Genomic DNA, 21,574 nt, shown 5'->3' on the forward strand with positions numbered 1-21,574 from the left:
TATCTGATTTAGGTTAAAGGTCGGGCATTACTCCTATCACAAATTCGTGATGTTAAATATTTTACGGTTTTATCGGATCTCGACTAAAAGCTTGGGCTAATTAAGAGTATTTTTAGTTTGGTGCCTTTTAAGGGCGAGGTTCTGAAATAATTCATTTGTCGATATGATTAGTGAATTACGGTATATTGTTTACACAGAGTGTGTTCTAAAACCCTATTTCCTAGTTTAATTTCACATCTTGAAAGTAAAATCATTATTTTAAGCAGGTAAATAAGACCAGTTTTATGTCAAATTATTGACAAATCAGTATATTCAAGATTGTTTGTATATTTTGAAAAGACAAAATTATTATATGATGGACAAGACGGCTTTAGAAAAAATTGTGACGCAGAGTCGGCAGTAATAGATGCCATAATCCAGCTTCAAACAAAGAATGTAGCGTCCTTTCATTAGGCCTGAAGAAAGCATCTGACACCGTGGGTCATAGAATTCTTTTAAAAATAATGCATAACATAGGTATTCGAGCTTTAGTTTATAACCGGTTTCAAAATTTTTTAATAAATAGAAAGCTAATCTATATTGCCGACATAATTAGTTCCAAAACAAAATATATGTGGGGTACCGCAAAGATCAACACTTGTACCTGTTTTGTTTCTTATGTGTATCAATTCTTTGGCTACAGTAAATTCATTTCGTTAATTACAAATGTTTGCTGATGACACCACAATGGAAATAGTATACAAGAAATCTAAATTAATATTTCACAATGTTCATATCCATTGAAACAAAACATTCAATTAAATTCAATAATGAGAATATGAAATACTCTCCCAGTGCTAAATTTCTTGGTTTTATTCTAGATGAATATATATCATGGAGACAACACAGTGGAATAATAAGAAAAAAATAGCTCCCATAATTGGAATTTTGTTCAAAATAAGAAATAATATACCCCTGAAATACCTTAAATTGATTTATTTTTCGTTAGTATATTAAAAAATTCAATATCTAGTATCAGTATGGGTGGAATGGCAACAAACTCCTTATTGAAACCGATTGTATCCCCAGACAAAAAAATCTAACCGAGTAAGTTCTGGGGATCAAGCCGGCCAGTTAATTGATCCATTGTTTTCAATCTTGGGAACATTGCAATGAATGTTCCTTTACTATTGTTGCTTTATGGAGAGGAGCACCGTCCTGTTGAAAATATTGTATTTCATGGCGGTTATTCAGTGGCAATTCATCTAAGTAGCTATCGAATTCATTGAATGGAAAATGAAGATTATATTATACTATTCAAATGATCATCGTAAAAGAAAGGGTCAAGGATGTTTGTTCCCACAATTCCCAACCAAACATTAATTCCGAACCTTTCTTGGAAATTGGTTTCCCTATGTAAATGTTGTATTATTTCTCCTATAATGGATATTTCTGTTAAGCCAACGATTGTTGGTGAATTTTGATTCGTCCGTCCATATTATTTCTTTACAAATATTTTCAACTTTCCTGTTTCTACGTCTCAACCACTTCGCAAATCGTACTCTCCTTCCATAATCCCTTTCATTGAGGTGATGAACATTGCGTATCTTGTACCATTTATATTTGTTCTTTTTCAAAATAGTTCTGGTGAATTTTACAGAAATCTCCATTTCGTGGGAAATTTCTCGTAAAGAACAATCTTGATTGGCATAACTTTTGTAACTAGCCAATCCTAAATTAAAAAAAAATGTTTTCACTGTGTACATTTTCATGTGGTAATATTTGTTCATCCATAACATTTATTTGATTCCACACATTCTCTTGTTTTCTTTCTGTCAAATGCACAGTCCCTCAAATTTCTTTCTAATCGTCTAAACATTTGGATGTTCGACGATTACGGGTAATGCTAAACATACATATTCCTTGTCAAAAGAAGATTTCTATTTGATTTTGCATAACTAAATAGGATATCAGTTCTTCCATCATTTGAATACATATTTGATATTTTCATAAACTTCTGACTGTTCTCAACAGATATCAACAACTCATTCATTTTTCCTGCCAAGCAAACCAAGCAAAGCCTACGCGTTTAAGATGGTAAATGAATTGAGATACTATTTGATCATACCAAATTCTACAACAATCGAATTTTGATGAAAAACTGATATTTTTGTTACTTCCAGGATTGAGAATTATAAAAATATTATGAATTATAATTGATTGGGGAGAAATAAGCCTTGAAAGGTACGAATTTTCATTGTGTTAGAGGTACCTACCTGTGGAATTTATTGGGTTGTCTGAATTACATTTTGAAGAAATCGAAACAATTTACAAAAGAAGTAACGACAGGACCGTAATTGAAAATTGTTGTCACTGATGATGGTAGTTATTTCAAACGGAACGCTATAAAAATATCAAATGTTTTATACCCTTGGATTGCGAATTTATTGCTTCATCAATATCTGTAATGAAAAAGGTCCGTATTAAAAAAAAAGTTGATGGTGGCCATATTGACACGAAACGTTTTATTGAATATTTATTATTACATCGTCATAGTACATTTCGAATGCAATAATATTTTCTATTTCCATTTTTTGATGTTCTCCGAAATAACAATTCTATTAAAAAAAAAACGAAAAACAACATTTTTGGTTTTCCCCGTATAACTCGAGAAGGGCGAGAGTCCCCGTAAATTTTCTTCGACCATTGTATTGTTCCCGATAACAGTTGCATTTTTTCCCATTAATCGTCTTCGTATCTGTTACGGTTTAGTTAGAATATAGCAATGTTACCACATGATTAAAGAAACAACCTGTTTATATATATTTTGGAGAGGGTTTCTTGGGGTTTGGATTCTTGTTGAATGAAAGTTTTTCCTTTTTGATATATATAAAGACGTTTCGTCCTCGGTCGAGGACTTTTTCAATTTATTTTCTTATATTTGAGCTAGTTGAAATAGAGTGATTTTTGACATTTTTCTTGGTTATGTGCAAGTCCTTTGATTTTTCTGTCATAGTGATGAATAACTTTTTTCGAGATCAATTGCCCTAACACCAGACTGATATTTTTGCACTCGACGCGCGTTTCGCCAAAAAGTTAGCATCCTCAGGAGAAGCAAATTCATCAATTTTATTCGCCACTTTCTTGAGTGCTATGTCCGATTAATAACTTCTATATATATATATATATATATATATATATATATATATATATATATATATATATATATATATATATATATATATATATAAATATGAAAGTTATTGAGTGTCTTTATATAGAAATATAAGTTATTAATTGGACATAGCACTCACGAAAGTGGCAAACCATAGACTCGGGTTTTTGGCCAATCATCAGTATGGTGCAGCCAAGTGCCAAATACAAATGCACGTAGCTGGTGGCTCCGTGCATTTGTATTTCTATCTTTTGGTAACCAAGTGTTGCCCATCCTTACACTTGGCTGCACCATACTGATGATGGGCCAAAAGCCCGAAACACGTGTCTATAGTTTGCCACTTTCTTGAGTCCTATGTCCAATTAATAACTTCTATTTATAGATATAGATATATATATATATATATATAATATCATTAAAATTATAAAAATCTGTTTTCTTTTCACAGTGATATTCTTGCTGAAAAACCCAATATTCTCAAAATTTTGAGCAAGAGCTTGACTTGAGATAACGTCTGCATACGGGATGTTACGAATACAGGGCTCAAAAATAAGTGAATGACTTGTTAATTCATTGTCCTAATTCAGCAACCTGCAAAAAAGTGCTTCATAATTGCTCACCCACGTAGCATGATCATTATTGAAAGTACCGCGCTGTTTTAAGTCTTGCAAGACTGATGTGTCTCTCAAGTTATTTCTCATAAGAAACGAACAATGCAAAGTCGCGGCATTCTAAATATTTTATTATGAGCTACACAGAGAATTTTCTCGAGTGACTCAACATTTCATTTTTTCGAACGGCCTGCTTCCCAAGGAGCAATTAGAATAGCTGTTTTCAAATTACGTAATGGAATAGCTGCCATTGTCTTGTATGCTGTATTTCAATCTAACGGCTGCGGTCTGAAATGATGTACGAACAGGGATCACGTGATTAAATGTTTCAAATAAGGAGAGAGATATTCCATGACCAGCTGGAATTATATTTGTTTGAACGGTTCACACCGTTCTGAAGGGACCATGCCCGGTACTGATGATGGGGCATACACCCCGAAACCGGTCTATCGGTTGGTCGAAGCGACCAAACGACATCAATTTTTGCATTTCATGGGTAATAACTTGCGACGAATCTTCCAAGTCGAAGACGTTGCACAGGTGTCTGATGGTTTTACTTCAACAATATGATAATGTTTTAAGTAACACTCAATTGTGAGGTGCAATGTATTTTTCAGGCTAAGTTAGTATTGTCAACTGTTTACTGAAAAGTGCATATCAAATACGTAATCCGTTATTTCAATCTAAGGCTTTCAACTCACCTGATGAAAAAACTGGCGGAAAACTTTTTGAAAAGTAGTTTCCCATCCATTGCCATATTATGTAAATAAATTTGCATCGCTAAAAAATTTTAGCAACTTGACAAATAAAATTTCAAAGAAATATGAATCGCTAAGAATATTGGTAAAAAAAATCATTACAGGAAAATATCGTCTGTTTCGAATGATAATAATCATTAAATGAGCCAACAATGAGTATATTATGTTCTGTTGAGAATAATGTACTCATATCAGTAAAGAGAACAAAAATTTATGTTATCCAAATATTTTACTCTTCAGATCTTCTACCAAGTACAAACATTATATAGTTTTTTCATTCAATATGGAATATCCCAAGCAGCGGCAGTTCACCAAGCGACGAAAGCATACATCAAAATCAAAAATTTCTGTTTCGCTCTCTCTTATTATGAATGGCATTCTCCAATGGCTGAGCTTTCAACGCATAGTGCCTTTGCAGCTCTTCAATCTCTTTTTCCATCGCAGTATCCAGCAGTTCGAATCTTTCTTTCAACTCATCGTACGTCAGATCTTTGAGGAAACTGAAATTGCAATCGACAGGTCGAATTCTTTCCAATTTAACATCCAGCGGTTCAGAAATTCCATGAGAGAATCTTGGAGTACCTCCGCTAGAAGAAGAGAACCCCGGTTCGCTTAGCTGAGGCAAATTATTATTCTTCTGAGCCTCAGCTTCACTCTGCGCTTGATCGAAATGTTCCAAGAAAAGCGGTTTGTATTTCTTCGATTCCGGAGATTTCATGGTACCCCCGCCTTCTTCATCATCACTATTGATCACAACCATGGTGCCCAAATCCGACTGGAGGGTGATCATGGTACCAGTTTGACTCGGCGTTTTATTTGGCACCAAAGTAGCCTCGGACTCGTTCTGCTCGGGTATGATCGCTACCAGCGGCATCCTGTTGTACTTCTGATTCTTCCGAATCTCGCATGCCTCCGCAATCATCTGACTCAGCGCCATGGGCCCTTTGGATTTTTGAAGGAAGACGTGATGGATCAAGTCGGTGGCGGAAGCTCTGTCGCAAGGATTCTTCACCAAACAAACGCTAACGAAATCAATGAATTCCGCGCTCCAGCGATCTGGGTCTCGGAAAGAAGGAGGAGGTTTTGTCGGTATCATGAACACTGCTCGCATTGGATGAATATCCGCGTAGGGGGGCTTCCCTTCGGCCATCTCCAAAGCCGTGATACCGATACTCCAAATGTCAGCCACGCAATCGTATCCGATCTCGAGAATTATCTCCGGCGCCATCCAAAACGGGGATCCGATTACGGTGTTTCTCTTGGAAATGGTTTCGGTGAGTTGTCCCGCCACACCGAAATCGGCTAATTTCGCGTGGCCGTCGGTATTCAAGAGGATGTTTCCAGCTTTGATATCCCGGTGAATCTTCCTGTTGGAATGGAGATATTCCAAGCCCTTCAATGCGTCGGAAAGAATGGTAGCGATTTCGCACTCGCTCAAAGTCTTCTTTCTCAGTCTTATAATGTCGGAAACGGAGCCGGCGCCGCAATACTCCATGATAATCCAGAGGTCGGTGTTCTTGAAATAGCTGCCGTAGTATTTGACGACGTAGGGACTGTCGCACTGTTGCATAATCGATATTTCCTTGATGATTTCGTGTAGATCGGTGTCGAGGGGCACCTGCTTGATGGCCACGACATTGTCGGATTCCTTGTGCAGGGCTTTGTAGACGCTCCCGTAGGATCCTTCGCCTAATTTGCAGATTATATCGAATACTTCTTCTGGTTGTCGAGTCAGGCTCTCTTCAGATAACAATTTCAATTTATTACTAGTCGCCATATTTTATCTCTGAGTCATTCAAGTTATCTTTGTCGTCGGCGTTTCTTATCGCTCTCAAAAACGGTATTTACTCTAGCAGGTATTCTTATTTCTTGGAGTTGATTTCCATCAGAGCAGATACCTGGAAAGATGAAGCTCCAAACAATAAATAATGAGGGCGGGGGTTTATTTTCAAAAATTCCTTTCATATTTTCCAAAAATGTTTATTCGTTAGAATTGTAATTCCGGAAATTACAAAAATTGTATGACTGCCTTAAAAAAATCTTCGACGGCGTACAATATTTTTTCTAAAGTTTGTCATGAAAACTTTTTTGTTTTCAAATTCTTCCCCTGTTTCCAACGTTCTGAGGCCAATATATATCATCACGTTATTGTAGTTTTTTCCAAACCTCTAGTCTTTATTTACTCTCTGCTGTAATATTTACTTTGCACAATTAGAAAATTACTGGGAAAATTATCAATGCATAATTTCAAAAAGAATTTTATAGTCCATGTATTTCGTATGTCAAAGAAAATAATATTATAACAGGACTATTATCTGAAAGTAATTCAATAATACTTGAATAAATTTCGAAATAAATATGCAAATTTGTGAAAATATGGACATACACAATAGTTACGTATTGCCCAAATACAATACCTCAAACAGCAGCCACTATCAAGTACCATACTGAATGGAGACGATTATCTTATCAATCAGTTAACTCATTAGAATATTTTTTAAGGAGAATGATATGCATTTCACTCACAACTTCTTTTATTCAAAAACCGGCTTTCTTCTATTTTACTCTTCAATTTCAAGAACCCCTTTTTTCGTTCTATTTTTTTATTTTTCTTTATCTGCACTAAGTCTTTCTATTTAATTTTCCTCTCATTTGCTCTGCATTGCCTTGCATCGTTCTTCTTAGTATTATCAATTCCGTTTATTTATGTTTGTTTGAAGGTGACCGACAATGTTTCATGATGAATTTCACTAATTCGGACTTCCATTTACTATATAAAATGATTTGAAATCCCTGAAACAACTAAAAAAGAAGAATTAAAAATGAATAGCTGAAAATAAGAATTATATTAACCAAAATCACCCGAAGACGATTGTAGATACTAACAATCGAAACGTCGTGAACTAACGTGACTTGGAATCGCTCCACTTTTTATTTTTATTCTCTTTCTATTTTTACTTGTATTTTATTTCACTATTATTTCATTTCAGGTTTATTTTGGTTAATATAATTCTTATTTTCAGCTATTCATTTTTAATTCTTCTTGTTTAGTTGTTTCAGGGATTTCAAATCATTTTATATAGTAGACAATGGAAGTTCGAACTAGTGAAATCCGTTTATTTATATCTCACAATTATGAAATATTTCATATAGATTTTGATTACATATCTATCTGGGATTGATAAACTATCAATTTAACAACACCCACATATCTAACATCTGAGTGAGGCAGTTATGCAAATATTAGTTGTTTCGTGAATATGACGCTAAAGGATGTACCTCTTTTTCGATTAGGACTTTTATAATCTTTATTTTCAGCACATATAAAAAACAGAAACACGGAATAAGTCGGTTTAAATTTAAAACAGGTAATGGTGTGTCATCTAGTCTATGAATAAATTTTTACATCCAAGTTCCATACATGATCTATAGCAATTTAGTCATTCATTTTATTCCACTTCACTCATGAACTACACAAAGAAAAAACAAACTTATCTTCATTAAACACAATATCTTATCTTTATTTGAATAAATATTCAAGTTTAGATAAAATAGGCAGTCATTTTGCAACTAATACTTTGAAATTTAGGGGCCTAGGCTACTCAAAACAATATTAAATAAGGATTAAGGATGCCTGAAAGATTTTCTCCACTGTAATTGAATATTTTCAGGTAAATAGTGGGTATTCTGTGCAAGCTGAGAGAAACTAAAATTAACATATTTTTAGAAATGAAAGGCAATTCATAAAATCAATCATCCATCTGTTTTACTTAGATAGAAATATTAGAAAGTAATTTGCTATATTGAAGTATAATTCCTATCTGCATTCTCTACTCAATAAATTACTTTTCATTATCATATCCAATGAATCAAATCAACAAAATTCCATAAATAGTGATAGTCATAAAATTTCTTTCCCATTTATCAAAAATTTGTCCCCGAAATTTATCAAAGTTACCGAAATAGCTCAAGGAAATTTAATATCTGTAAACAATATTTATACTAAATTGAAATATGAAAAATCATAGTGATTGTAGGCTTTCGAAATGTGTGCTCTCTCAGACCATGTTATTCATCTCTGATCACTCAATAGATTTCCAAGAAACGAAAATAATTTCAACAATGAAGATAACAGTAGGTACTAATAAGTGGCATTGATCAATTTACTAAATTATATTATTTATACATTTTACTCTTAAAATTCAATTAACATGCAAGTTTATACCTTTCTGGATATACTTGATTTCAAAGAATTCAAGAAATCATGAGAATTTCGACAAAATTTGTCACTTAAAAGGTTATCTTTGCAATTGTTGATTGACTATTTAAACCAGAAAACTAAGCGATATGGATAATACTTTTTCAACTTTTGATTTTTGATTGAACTAGCGACATCTATCTGTATATGTTATGATGATAAAACGTCGCTTCTGAACATCTGATGTGTTTCTTATTTGAATGGCCTCTGTGGCGTCACAATATTGTGACGTCCAAAGATGGTATTGTATAGCGAAAGACTTGCGCAGTTTTATAAACTTTCAAGTAGAAATATTACATTCAAGTGTGTTTTTTAATCCGTTATTTGTGTTTCCTCACAGAAAAAATCTTACAGGTGGTTTTCCTTTGTAATGGAGCATATATTGATCCAGAGCATATCTTACTAATACATCATTTTCATTTGGCACTCTGCTGATTTATTTATTTATTAATCCTATTTATTATTTAATCCCTGATGTTCCAATTCAAATGATAACTGCATACGAGTGATAAGAGTAACAGGCATGGGGAGACATACTTTTATATATGAATAGGGTATGAATACCTGAATATATTACCAGGACAATATGATCATAGTGGTAAATGAGTTCGATGTCAGTAGTCCATACAAGTACTGGACACAGCCACACCAATTGGTACCTATCCGAAAACCAATAGTATATTCACTTTATTCAAAACATATGGGTTGATCCAACAATCAGTCAAGGTTCCGTTCAAATGTAGGACAAGTGTCTACAAATTCGATCACTGTAATACTTTCCAAATGACAGACATAATATTTTTTTTTGATTCACAGACTAAAAACCTTATTTGTACTATGAAGCTCAGACAATGGTATTGTGGAATAATATTACAACTTATTGCAAGCAATAATCTGAAGAGGAAATCTTCACATTATCTTCTATTTTGGTATTAACCTGTCAGAGCAACCATATTACATGAATAATACAAAACTATGTACCTATATTAGGCCATTGCATAATAATTGGAAATGTATCTCAAGTTGATATATAATTGCATTCTAATGCTTGCCGTGTACCTATACTATAATACAGCAGAGGAAGAAAAAATGTCAGTGTAGATTCATGCACCAGTCTTAAATCGTACCTATGTCATGAGTAATAAGTTGTAACAATTCATGTTTTTCCTATTTCACTACTCATGCATTGTTGGTTCTCAGATGGATCAAAAACACCTTCCATTTCTGGTGCAGGTGTTTTCAGTCGCAGACCCAGGACAGATATATCAACCTGCATAGGAACCTATGTGACTGTATTTCAAGAGGAAATTTAAGCTATTGAATTGTGTGCGGAGAGATTGAAAGAATCCAACCTCACACAAGTCAATAAAAATAATCTCGGACAGTCAAGCGGCATTGGAAGCTCTTGGCTCCTACCGAGCAACGTCTAAATTGCTAGCAAATTGCCAAAAACGACTCTCCTCGATACGAATACTTAACAGATTGTCTCTGGTCTGGATTCCTGGCCATACTGGCCTGGAAAGCAATGAGGCTGCTGTCTCCCTTGCAAAGGAGGGTGCTGCAAGCGGTTTCATCGGACCAGAACCTGTCATTGGCATCGCTTTAGGCTTTGCCAAACAAAGATTGAACACCTGGATGGCAAGACTTCTGGCAGAATCTTCCAGGATTGGCTCATTTCAAGGCGTTTATTCACCCTTCGAAGCTTGATACCAAACAGTTGTTGGACTGCAGTAGGGATGAACTACGATGTCTAACAGGTCACTGCCATTTGATCATCATATGCAGAGACTCGGACTGTCAGAAGACAGTGGGTGTCGCCTCTATTTGGAAAATGATGAAACAACAGAGCACATACTTTGTGCCTGTCCCGCTGGGGACCGAATCAGGTTTTTAGAGTTTGGCAGAGCCCTACTTTTACCATCTGACCTGAAAGACCACTCACCATACAAACCAATTGGCTTCATCAAGAAGCTGGGTTTATTTGGTCGAGTGTTAATAGGTGTGAGCCACAATAAACCCTTGCGGGTTGCGGTGGAGGGTCGAATAGACCCACTCACTTTGGACCTAACCTAACCGAACTCATGCACATAGATATTATGTATAGGTATACATATAATTCTTTAGTAGGAAATCGTCAAAAATTATAAAAAAGAAAAATATAAAATTTCCAAATGTATGTATCAGTTTTCTTCAAATTGAGGGGCATTATCGAAACATTTAATTAAACGACAGCTCTAATTTATTTTAGATATAAAATTTATATTTCATTCAATACTATAATGGATATTAGAAAAACGCATGTTGGAGGACTTTGTTCCAGAAACCAAAATAAATAAATTTAGACAAATTTACATAAGATCAACCAAATGGAATTTTTGAGAAAATATTTAAAAGTAATGCTTTTGAGGTGATTTCTTGCACCACTCATAGTGTAAGTTACAAGTTTAATGTTGAAGAATTCATATTCCATTGAAAATCAATACTTAATCCATGTCTTTATGTCCTTCAGATTGGTACATGTACGCACACCTTTAAAAATAAAAAAATCCCTCAGTGCTAACAAAAACATAATGAATCATGTCTTGATATTTTACATTCATAATTTCAAGTCTTAATCAGTCCTATTTTTCACAATACAAAAGATTATACAATAAAATTTCATGAACAGTTTCACTCAAGTGCCATACACCTTTGTGCAACTGTACTCAACAACCAACAACTTTCATTAGATGAGGATGAGATCATCTTCTATACATAATACTCGTTTGGGTTTATGATTTGTGCTGTTGAACAATACTGATAATGCACAATTTGCAGGCGGGAATGACAAGTATTGAGATATGAAACCATAATCTTCCACTCTATAGAAAAATACCTTCTTTAGCTAAATTCAAATAATAAGTTATGAATGTTGAATAACTGACTGAAATTTTCAAGCACTAAAATGTATAATAGGTCACTGAACATAGAAAATTTGTCTACTTTTTGTGTTGTAGAACTGATAAACCTTGATCGACCAGATTCTGAAATTTACTTATTATCAACTCGAAATTTAAAAGTTATCAGCCGTTAGTATTTTCTATAGCAAGTATGATAGTGACAAATCGAAAGTTTAAAATTATTTGAAAATGTTTGGTGCCATTTGGTGGCTAATTTTGCAAAAATGAAAGGAAACCTTATCCAGCATACAGATGATAAGACACACCCCAGAACAAATCTGTCAATAGGCATGATGAACCACTCAAAATTAATTGAATTATATAACAACAATTAACGCACTTACCGTAGTTATACTAATCCAAAACAAAGTTCACTGAAGTTCGATAAATCACCGGACAGACGGCCGATAACTCGGCAAGAAGTTAATAGGGTAAAGTAGCCACTACTGCTTCCAAGGCATACGCCCCATGTAGGTATAAAATATCACAATCAAGTTTGTTACTAGAATGCTAAAAACGTTATAGTTAGGTTCTAATTTTGTTTAAAACACACTTTCTAAATAATCGTCCACTAAATTATACTCGATTCGCGTACCCACAGCAGATTTTCCTCTGCACACAACACCAACCTAAAAGTCCAAAACCCACACAGAACAAGAACTCTCAAACGGATCTCGAAAGATGCGCAGAATACTGAAACGCGTACGATTATTAAATGACAATGCTTTCCGCCCTGGCAAGGTTGCCAGAATTACATCAACTAGGGCTTTTTCAATAAATTTGGAGATATAATAAAAGAGTGAATTGTACGATTTATAAAACCAAATTGAACATTACATTACAAAATTAAATATGAAGAAAAATCAGATGGAATTGAAAATATTTTCAATATGAATTTCGCGAAATTAAATTTACACTGTGTTCATGTCAACACCTATTAACCAAACAATTTAACAGTTCAAAATAAACTAATTGCTTTCGAGATTCTTCTTCAATTATTTCTGTCAATTCCATAGATACAGACTCATACCTGCAGTTTAAGAGTAAGTCTCAAAAACAAGTGTCTTTGAATTTACAGAAAGTAGTTGAATACTTTCGTCTTTTTTTCCTTCAGTTCAATATTGGATTCATGGAGAGTAAAAGAGGTAATTACACTTCTGTGACGATATTGTTTTTCTAAAAAAACTCCCAGTCAGAATTTTGAACTCTTCATTTGTTAGAGAAACCCAAATGGCATGAACAAAAAAATATCTACACTTAATCACTGTAGATGTATCAATTTCGATGATATACCAAATTTAAAATGAGTTATACGCTTTTTACATAACTCATTACCTATATGAATTATGGAATGAAACTATTTTTTACTCTCGATGCACCTCCTGAGCTTTGGAATGTGAACTCTGAATATAACACTACTGATGTCAGATGTTTCGAAAGTTTGACATCAGTGTTCGAATGCTATATATAATTATTAGTTTTCAACGCGATTTACTTGAAACTATATTATCTAGAAGTGGTTGCTCTAAGACAAAACCTCGACTGAAAATCCATTTACATTTGAAAATTTTGTGATTGTCTTTTCCCATCTTCTTTCATTCCTACTGGCTATATTTCTTTTATATATTAATCTTGTATTGTTCAATTTCTTTTCCCAAAAATACGCATTCTTTGTAGTCTACTGATAATTTGCCATTATTCTAAGGCTCAACGATTTGTTAAAATAAGAGGGAGAAATTTGAATTTATCTGCCAAGAAGACATAGGAATGTTTTGGTATTCAAACGTTTCTGAGGCTTTGTGAAATAGTCATAATCTGGAAAGGAGCCATTATGTAATTTACTTGATGAGATGAAAATAAATCTCTCTATGTTCTTTTCATTGCAAATCTTAGAATGAATATGTATTTTTTATTTTTTTTTAATTCAGTTAACGTTTTCATGGTCTCTGCAAATATGAATAATCTCTTCGAAAAATAAATACTGTCGAATGTATGATTTTCGAAGTAGTACTGCAAGTTTTTCGAGTTTTAATGATCTGGCAATGCCGCGCGCTGGTCACGAGAGTAAGGGAGAAGTTAACGATTTTGACTCTTATGATGATTTACTTAAAAGTCATTTTTCATTTTTTCTACACAAACACTAGCGCCTCCTCGTAAAAAAAGAAGTAACTAAAATCGACGTTTTCCGACATTTTTCCTAGTTTGGATGACAGTTGTCAGAACAAAGTTAAAAAAACCTTGAAAAATTAAGGTAAAAAATTATGAAAAGTTTATTTTTGATCTTATTTTTTTGTGTTTTATAATATATTTGATTTATTGTTTTTTCAGTAGTTTAAATGGGTAGGCGAAGTAGATCGAAATCCCCTTTTGGTACAAGGAGACGGGATAGAGAAAAGGACAAAGAAAGGGATAGAGACAGGACAGACAGGGACCGTGAAAGAGATAAGGAGAGGCATAGGAGAAGAAGATCAAGGGATAGGTCGCGAGACAGGGAAAGAAGACGACATTCCCTTGAAAGAGATGACCGTAGGAGGTTCTCCCGTTCCAGGTCCAGATCTCCAGAAAGAAAACGTAAAAACCTTCTTCCTGATAGGCCTGTTGTTACCGCCGCAGATCTCGAGGGTAAAAGTGTAGATGAACAAGAAATGATGAAACTAATGGGCTTTTGTAATTTTGACAGTACTAAAGGCAAGAAGGTGGAAGGTAATGAAACAGGTGGTGTTCATGTTATTCTCAAGAGAAAATATAGACAGTATATGAACCGAAAGGGTGGATTTAATAGACCCTTGGACTTTGTTGCTTAAGATAATTGTGATGGATAGAATTTGAACAACCGATATTTACCTCATTCATTTTAACCTCATAGTTTTCATATCCATATTTTCTACAATAGCAGCTATACCTCTTTCACTATATCAGGATTCTGTTATCAAGTTTTAATGTTTTACACTAACACTCTGTTGAAAATTTTTGTAAATAGCACAGTTACGGGTTGTTCAATTAGATAAGACTCACTTTATTATGACTAGTTGTTTTTCATTACAATTAATCTATATTTTTTTGAAAATAAATTTTTCAAACAAACCGATTTTGTTATAGATTGTTTTATTACTATTAGAATTAGGATTAATTCCGATGCAGTATCGAAAAGAGTTGTGTTGAAATGAGTAATATTCTATGTATATGTCGATAGCTTCCATCATTTTAAAAATTTATTAAAACTATTATTGTACATTAAAGATAGAAAAGAGAGAACAACATATTTTCAGTTCTCTTTTTGAGTCTTAAGAAATGTAATTATGGAGCAGGTACTGATTAGTAGTAACTTCATTCATTATTAAAGCAATCTACAGTTCTTTACATGTGAACACAAATAAATACTTATAAACTAGTCAATTATGTATTTACTTACTACTAAAAAATCTTAATATTGATATGTTAAAGAAAAGGAAAAATTACATTAAACATTTAATATGTTGAGAAGCTGCCTATTTTTCAGAAACTTCCTAAAATCATCATAGTACAAAATAGAAATGCAAATAGTTCACTTTTAATTGATTTAAAGTTTGGTCAGAACATGATTCCAGATATTCATTATAACATTTTATTTGTTGATATCTATGTGATTTTTGACCATGATTGATATATTCTGTTCTTATTTATGGTTTCGGGGTAGTGAATATTTTGATTCTTAAAGATATATTGAATTTGAATATATAGAGACAGAGTTAAGATTCTGAACAATTTTTTACATGATATTAGGGGTGAGATTCTCATCATGCTCCTTATTATTTTTTTCTTCATGAATGCATCATTCGTATAACTTGAAGATTCTGGAATATGAGACCATAAGACAAAGCACTCTGAACATGGGCAAAATATACCATTTTCAAATTATCAAAACTTTATCTCGTAATTGCTTCAATAAAAAAAAAGGTCAATTTGGCTACCAATTTATTATTGTGTTCTTCCCAAGTTAATGTAAGGTCTATTGTAACTCCTAAACATTTTATTGATTCAGTTTGCTGAATTATTTGTTGATTCATTTTCATAGTTAAACTAGATAATATTAACTAATTCATTGTTGTGATAATAATCAGCTGTTGTATTTTTTAAGCAGAAGTTTGTGTCATCCATGAATACTATGAATAAGAGTGGCGAAGTACGGAACCCTGCTGGAAATAATGTATGTCAGATATAATAATAATGTATATTTATTCTGATCAATTTAGGATACATATAGATTTTTTACATTTGAAAAATTAATTCTAATCCTCGGGCTGGCATCAAAGGCGAAGTTCAAATCAAGTCAAAATTACTTATTTGTTCCACCACACAACTTTATCAATGAAATTGTTTTGTTTGTTCATTTTTATATCCATATAATATTTTTTTGATATTGTAAAATAAGCTATATGTTATTTCAAAGCAATTTTGAGTTGAGAAAAATTGTAATTTTGTTCAATAAATTACATTTATTATTATTGTTCTACCACTTAACCTCACACAAGCTCAACATTGTGGAATATATGGAGAATACAGAATATTAAAAAATAAACAGTAACAGGACTGAAGGATCTGAAATATATTATTTGGTTTATTGCTTCCACAAAAAATTCTTATAGTAGTACTTAAAAGTAATCACATTGATTTTTTTAATTTCTTTTGGTATACAGTTGTACACATAGCCAATTTGGTAAATGTTTAAAGAAATCATGGCGGCGAATTGGTGAAGTTAAAAGACCATTAAATTGAATATTGATTGTATGAACATCGGTTCGAAATGAAATTTTTTCATGTAAGTAAATTGGAATATTCGTTATGATTATTCTGTGAAATAAGCACGCTGCATGTAGCCGCCAACCATATTCAACCAAATTGTTGGAAGTACTTTCTCGCCTTCGAACTCCATGAATAAGACCTAAACAGGAATTCTGAATCTTGTTAGACAAAACTAAACTATCACATTATTCATGTTGCCTTTGTAAGAAAGTTTCTATTTCCATTAAGAATCTTGTGAGTTCCATGTTATGTAGGTTTCCAATCTTAAATTATTTTCGAGAATAAGTCCCAGACTTTTTGCTCGATCTACAATGGACAGGTCTTTGTCGAATATATTTATTTTTACTTTGTCTTCAATTATCTCCCTGACATTTTTTGGCCCGAAGATTAAAACATTTCACTTTCTTGGGTTGTTAACTAGACAATGATCAGTTGCAGTTTAAACAAAATTATTGATGTCTTTATTAACTTGTACACAAGCCTTAACACTAGGTGTCGTCTGCATACAGATGAGAAGAACAATGTGTGAGAGAGTTAACGAGCTGGCTGGTATAAATAGAAAGACGTTGTTTATCAATAAACACATAACTCAGTGGCTCACAGAAAACATTTCATCGATTCCAAGACATGACTTCAACAATGATCTTTTTAGTACTGATTCAACTTGAATGAAAAAAAATTGGGAGTTTCAGCTCTCCTTCATAATATTTGTGCAGTTAGCTAACCTGTCATTATTGTAGGTACAAGATGTCTTTTGATGTTAGTCTATTGCAATTTTGCCCCCATCATCGTGATGGGTAGACAGGTATTTCTAAAGAACTGTTTGAAATACACTTCTCTCCGCATATAAGAATATAAGCTGATTCTTTAACATTCACTCGAAACTTATCCTACTCATGCTTAACATAGTTTTAATCAAAAATCTATTTTATTAAAGCAAATTTCAGATAGAATATAAATAATCTTGAAATATTGATTCAAATCCATGAAACAATCGGGAATCATGATTGACAGCCCTTAGATATTCATTAAAAAAAATTGTGTTTTGTTTGAAGTTAAGCAAAAATGAATATGCATAGTTTGATGAAATACCACCTAAATTACAGGCTCATAGGATTGGGGGTGGGGGGAGGGGCTATATGCTATGGCCCTGTAATAAAAAGACTCATATCTATTGCAAATATTATGAAATTCATGTCAGAGGTTCTCCTATGAAATTTGTAATTTAAACATATCGGCGTGAAGATTAGAACATCCAGTCGACTTAGTTTTAAAAAAATTCGAACTTTACATCTATTGACAAATACTCAGAATATTACTGGAGTTCAGTCCCAACACCAAACCATTATTTTTTAAACCTCAACACGTGTTTCAATCACCTTCTTCAAGAGGAAGATCAAACTGTTTAATCTTCCTCTTGAAGATGATCACTTGGTGATAGAAACACGTGTCGAGGTGTTAAAAATAACAGTTTGGTGTTGGGATAAAACTCCAGTAACATTCATTACTACACCAAAGGTTCCAAACAGTGAATCACAAATAAATAATTAGTTTTTCTCAAGTGGAAACACATTTCATAAATTTTCACGAGAATCTTTTTCTTTAATTCTTAGAAATTGATCACAAATTTCAAAATTGCATCTGTTCAAAAAGCATTTTGTAAGATGTTAATACTACATATTTATTTTTTATAATCTATTGTTATTGTTGATTTATTAAGATTATTGGTGCTTTTTCATCAAGATTGTTATTTTATATTTATGTTTCTATAATATTGTATTTGATGAATAAAAACTATTTATTATCAAGAAAACATGATCACTTCATATTTTAGACAGAACATTGGATATTTGGATGAAATAATATAAAGACATTAATGGAAGGCATGTGAATGATATCTATCAGGATCTCTAGCCATATTTCATACCAACCAAAAAGGCCAGTCAGCTTGCAGATGTTCAACAGGCATCCCACAAACATAGTGGAGTGATAATTGCTTGATGGGATGGAATGGTTTTAAAGGTTTTGGTTATTGATTAATTTTTCACACAATTTTGTTTGTGGGCTGTTATATCAGCAAGTGGTAACACCAGAGAACTAACACTGCATAAGAATCATCACGACATTACCATTAGGTGTCAATGTAATCTATAGAATTCTTAGAAAACGGTTAGATATTACAATTCAAATCAAGCAATAAACAAATGAACATTAAATGAAGAAATTAACATAAGAGTAGCTTCTTGATTGCATTCTCATGTTTGTGACTTTTCAAGGAGTCCAGCATCTTTTGGATCTAACTAAACATAGATCTGTGTTACGATTGGTGAAATGAGTGTAGACATTTCCATTATTTATCAATGACGAATCATTCCTGGACACAGACAAATTTCAAAGATGTAGAGACTAACACATGTAAAATTATGGAAGGATTTGAACATTTCTTTACAAGAATAATCTCTAAAAATATCAGCAATACATCTAATACGTTTTTTGGGCAAGAAACACTTTTTGATGTGAAGTGGATTCACCCCATAGACAAAAACTGTACCTTAACTGACTTTGCTCCTGTATCTAGTACATATATGATAGTTGGGGCTGAGGTGGCACTGTTTTCAAATACCTGCATATGAAAAATGTCGAGGAAAGTCTGGAGGTCAGAGACCTCCAGTCTAGATGATTGTCGATATATAGGCCGTTTTGTTAGCTGATCCCTCTATCGCTATCTCTGAAACGATAAGACCTACAAGGTTGGTTTAATTGGACAAAAGTTTCGTATTTTGGAAAACTAGAATAATAACGATTTAAGTTTATTCATGACATTTTCTAATATACAGTGTCACACATGGAGTTCGCTACATATGGAAAAAAAATTATTAATAGATATAATGAAAATTTGACTTCCCAGTTAGTTTGTGCTTGAAAAATGAGTAAAAAACAACCCGTTTCCTTTTGTCATGTGCTACTCTAAATCTGTCAAATTTGACATTTTTTCGAAAATCCTCAAAAAATCAGTTTTTTTAAAATTCGAAAAATGCCAAAAAAAGTTGCTCAGTTCCCAATTTTATATCCTTGCTCGAAATTTGGACTCACTATTTCGACTTTTTCCCAATTTTTAAAATTTTTTCGAATCTTTCGCTCTATCCATTCAAACGAAACATGATGCAAATTTCATAATTTTGATAAATACGAGACTTCAATGTCATATTTTTTTATAGAAAAAAAATATTTGGAATTTTTTATATAATGAGGCAGCTTATCAAATATATAATTTTTGTAATTTGTAATTTTTTGACATTTGTATTGTAATTTTTTTGAGATATCGTCTTCTTCACTCTATTTGTTAGAATATGTTAATTTATTTCTTGTATCATACTCATGATTATTATCCAATTAATTTTTGTTGTTTCATAATTTGTATTAGTTTTTTCTTGAATACCAATATTTTATTAAAAAAATTGATCTTTCAGTAAATTACCCGAATTCCTGAATCTATTGATTTTTAAACATTCTAGAAGATTGAGTTTCAAACTCTTCTCTTCTAAATGTAACACGTCATATTCATGATTGAACTCATGTCCTTCTGCTAAAAGGTGGTTTGCAAAACTACTTCTATGCTCTTTAATTTTTTGGTAAAATTTTCTCCCTGTTTGGACAATATACAGTTTTGTATATTAAAGATGATGTATATTAAAGGATTTTTTTAAATATTTTAGTTTTGGCACGATTCTTAATTTTTTCAGCAAATAATTGATTTTATGATTTGTCAATAATTATGCCCAAGTATTTGATACAGTCAGCTTCAAAAATTTTGATACTCCCACTAATTTTGGTGAAAAATTGGTAGGATATCATCATGAAAAACGATAAATTTCATTTTTCAGATTGAAAATTAGAAAGATATCTAGAGAAAACTGCATCGATTGTTGTTCCATGCCTTGTGGTAGGCTCATTTCGGTAATTATTCATTTGTAGTTCTAATTTATTTTGTGAAAAGTTTACGAAGAGTTGTCCATCTCCGGACGCGAAATTAACATTTAAATTTCCTGCTAAAATTAGTGGCAACGTATGATAGTTTTCTCCTAATTCTTCAGAGCCTATTCGACCGTAAATGTGTGCTCGCACCTTTCTCTTGCCCCTACAGTAATATATGAAACGTAACTCTCTCTATCTTTTGATCTTCACTAACTCATACCTCCCTCTAACTTCCGTTCACCTCGCCCGATCACACTTCGTAACGCTTTTGTCCTCTTTTCAAACAAACTTGACATGACTTGGATTCTTACGAAAAGTTTTTTCTTTAGCGATTATGTTACCCCACATACGTTATTGAACACTTACACAGTAAACTGCTACATGCATTCCAATATTAGCAAGTTTTGAAACTGTATTTTTTGGATCATAAATGGGATATTTTCACAGGTCCTCACGAACCAAATTCATTTTCATTTATTTTAAACTCATTTATTATTATAAAATAAATCTTTCAAACACAAACAAGTCACAAGATATTCAAATTTAAACGTTAATTAATAAGAAGAAAGTGTAACTGACTTTTAAAGTAACATATGACACCATATGTCTCAAATCCTAGATCTTTTTGTGGGAGGTGGCCTATCTTCATCCTCCTCTTCTTCAACTTCTTCATTCGATCCTTCTTCACTTGCCGTAGATCTATTTGCCTGTGTGGACTGAGTGGTAGTATCTACATCTCCGCCTGCTTTTTCCAATACTTTATCGAGTTCCATAATTCGGAAATCCCGAACCGTACCCTGTCCCACATATTTATTCAAATCTACTTTTGTCTTGTTAGACAACTGAATAACACATTTACTGAACTGTTCAATTTCGTATATCACCTTCGGTATCAATCTAGTCTCTCTGAGAACTTTGCTCTTCAGAGTATTTGCATCTACTGATTTCTTCTTCTGAGGACTGGCTTGTGTTGCATCCTTTTCACTTTCTTCCATATGGATAATGAATTTATAAATTGCAGGGGCTAGTTGTTTACCCGTTAGTTTGACCACACGTTCAAATCTGAAATTAGAATACTTTTTATATAGCAGAATTCA

At 32.9% G+C, this 21,574-nt stretch overlaps 4 protein-coding genes across 9 annotated transcripts in view; 1 reads left to right on the forward strand and 3 right to left on the reverse strand.

Annotated features, from left to right (window-relative positions):
* Positions 1–12,418, reverse strand: part of hts (adducin 1-like protein hts) — a 125,148-nt gene extending 112,730 nt beyond the window's left edge. For 3 of the 5 annotated variants that reach the window (XM_074169697.1, XM_074169695.1, XM_074169696.1), the window contains exon 1: positions 12,065–12,413. The gene's annotated coding sequence lies outside the window, so the exon portion shown is untranslated. Of the gene's footprint in view, positions 1–12,064 lie in introns of all 5 variants that reach the window. The other 2 variants (XM_074169694.1, XM_074169693.1) reach the window with 1 other exon arrangement.
* Positions 4,861–6,300, reverse strand: LOC111503222 (serine/threonine-protein kinase 3). The gene has a single exon (XM_074186785.1). It carries the CDS (start codon positions 6,298–6,300, stop codon positions 4,861–4,863), a length of 1,440 nt encoding a protein of 479 aa, XP_074042886.1.
* Positions 12,419–13,823: 1,405 nt separating the features above from the next.
* LOC111503226 (U4/U6.U5 small nuclear ribonucleoprotein 27 kDa protein yantar) lies at positions 13,824–14,808 on the forward strand. Of its 2 annotated transcripts, none has more exons than XM_023157476.2 (2): positions 13,824–13,971; positions 14,049–14,808. In XM_023157476.2, the coding sequence occupies exon 2, from the start codon at positions 14,057–14,059 to the stop codon at positions 14,522–14,524; it is 468 nt and encodes a 155-aa protein (XP_023013244.1). In that variant the 5' UTR covers positions 13,824–13,971; positions 14,049–14,056; the 3' UTR covers positions 14,525–14,808. The 2 variants fall into 2 exon arrangements, with proteins under 2 accessions (XP_023013244.1, XP_023013245.1); XM_023157477.2 differs by having other exon boundaries at positions 13,833–13,971; positions 14,052–14,808.
* A 4,490-nt stretch (positions 14,809–19,298) lies between these two features.
* Positions 19,299–21,574, reverse strand: part of FANCI (Fanconi anemia complementation group I) — a 33,424-nt gene continuing 31,148 nt past the window's right edge. Inside the window, 1 exon segment of the mRNA XM_074169698.1 lies at positions 19,299–21,539. Coding sequence (XP_074025799.1) covers positions 21,086–21,539 — 454 coding nt within the window. The 3' untranslated portion in view covers positions 19,299–21,085.

Source organism: Leptinotarsa decemlineata, unplaced genomic scaffold (genome assembly GCF_025532065.1).
Source record: "Leptinotarsa decemlineata unplaced genomic scaffold, Ldec_3_MD MMD2_P_RNA_scaffold_5, whole genome shotgun sequence".
NCBI classification, from domain to species: domain Eukaryota; kingdom Metazoa; phylum Arthropoda; class Insecta; order Coleoptera; family Chrysomelidae; genus Leptinotarsa; species Leptinotarsa decemlineata.

Coding starts and splice junctions, on each gene's coding strand:
- LOC111503222 (XM_074186785.1), bottom strand. CDS start 6,300: ATGGCGACTAGTAATAAATTGAAATTGTTATCTGAAGAGAGCCTGACT.
- LOC111503226 (XM_023157476.2), top strand. CDS start 14,057: ATGGGTAGGCGAAGTAGATCGAAATCCCCTTTTGGTACAAGGAGACGG.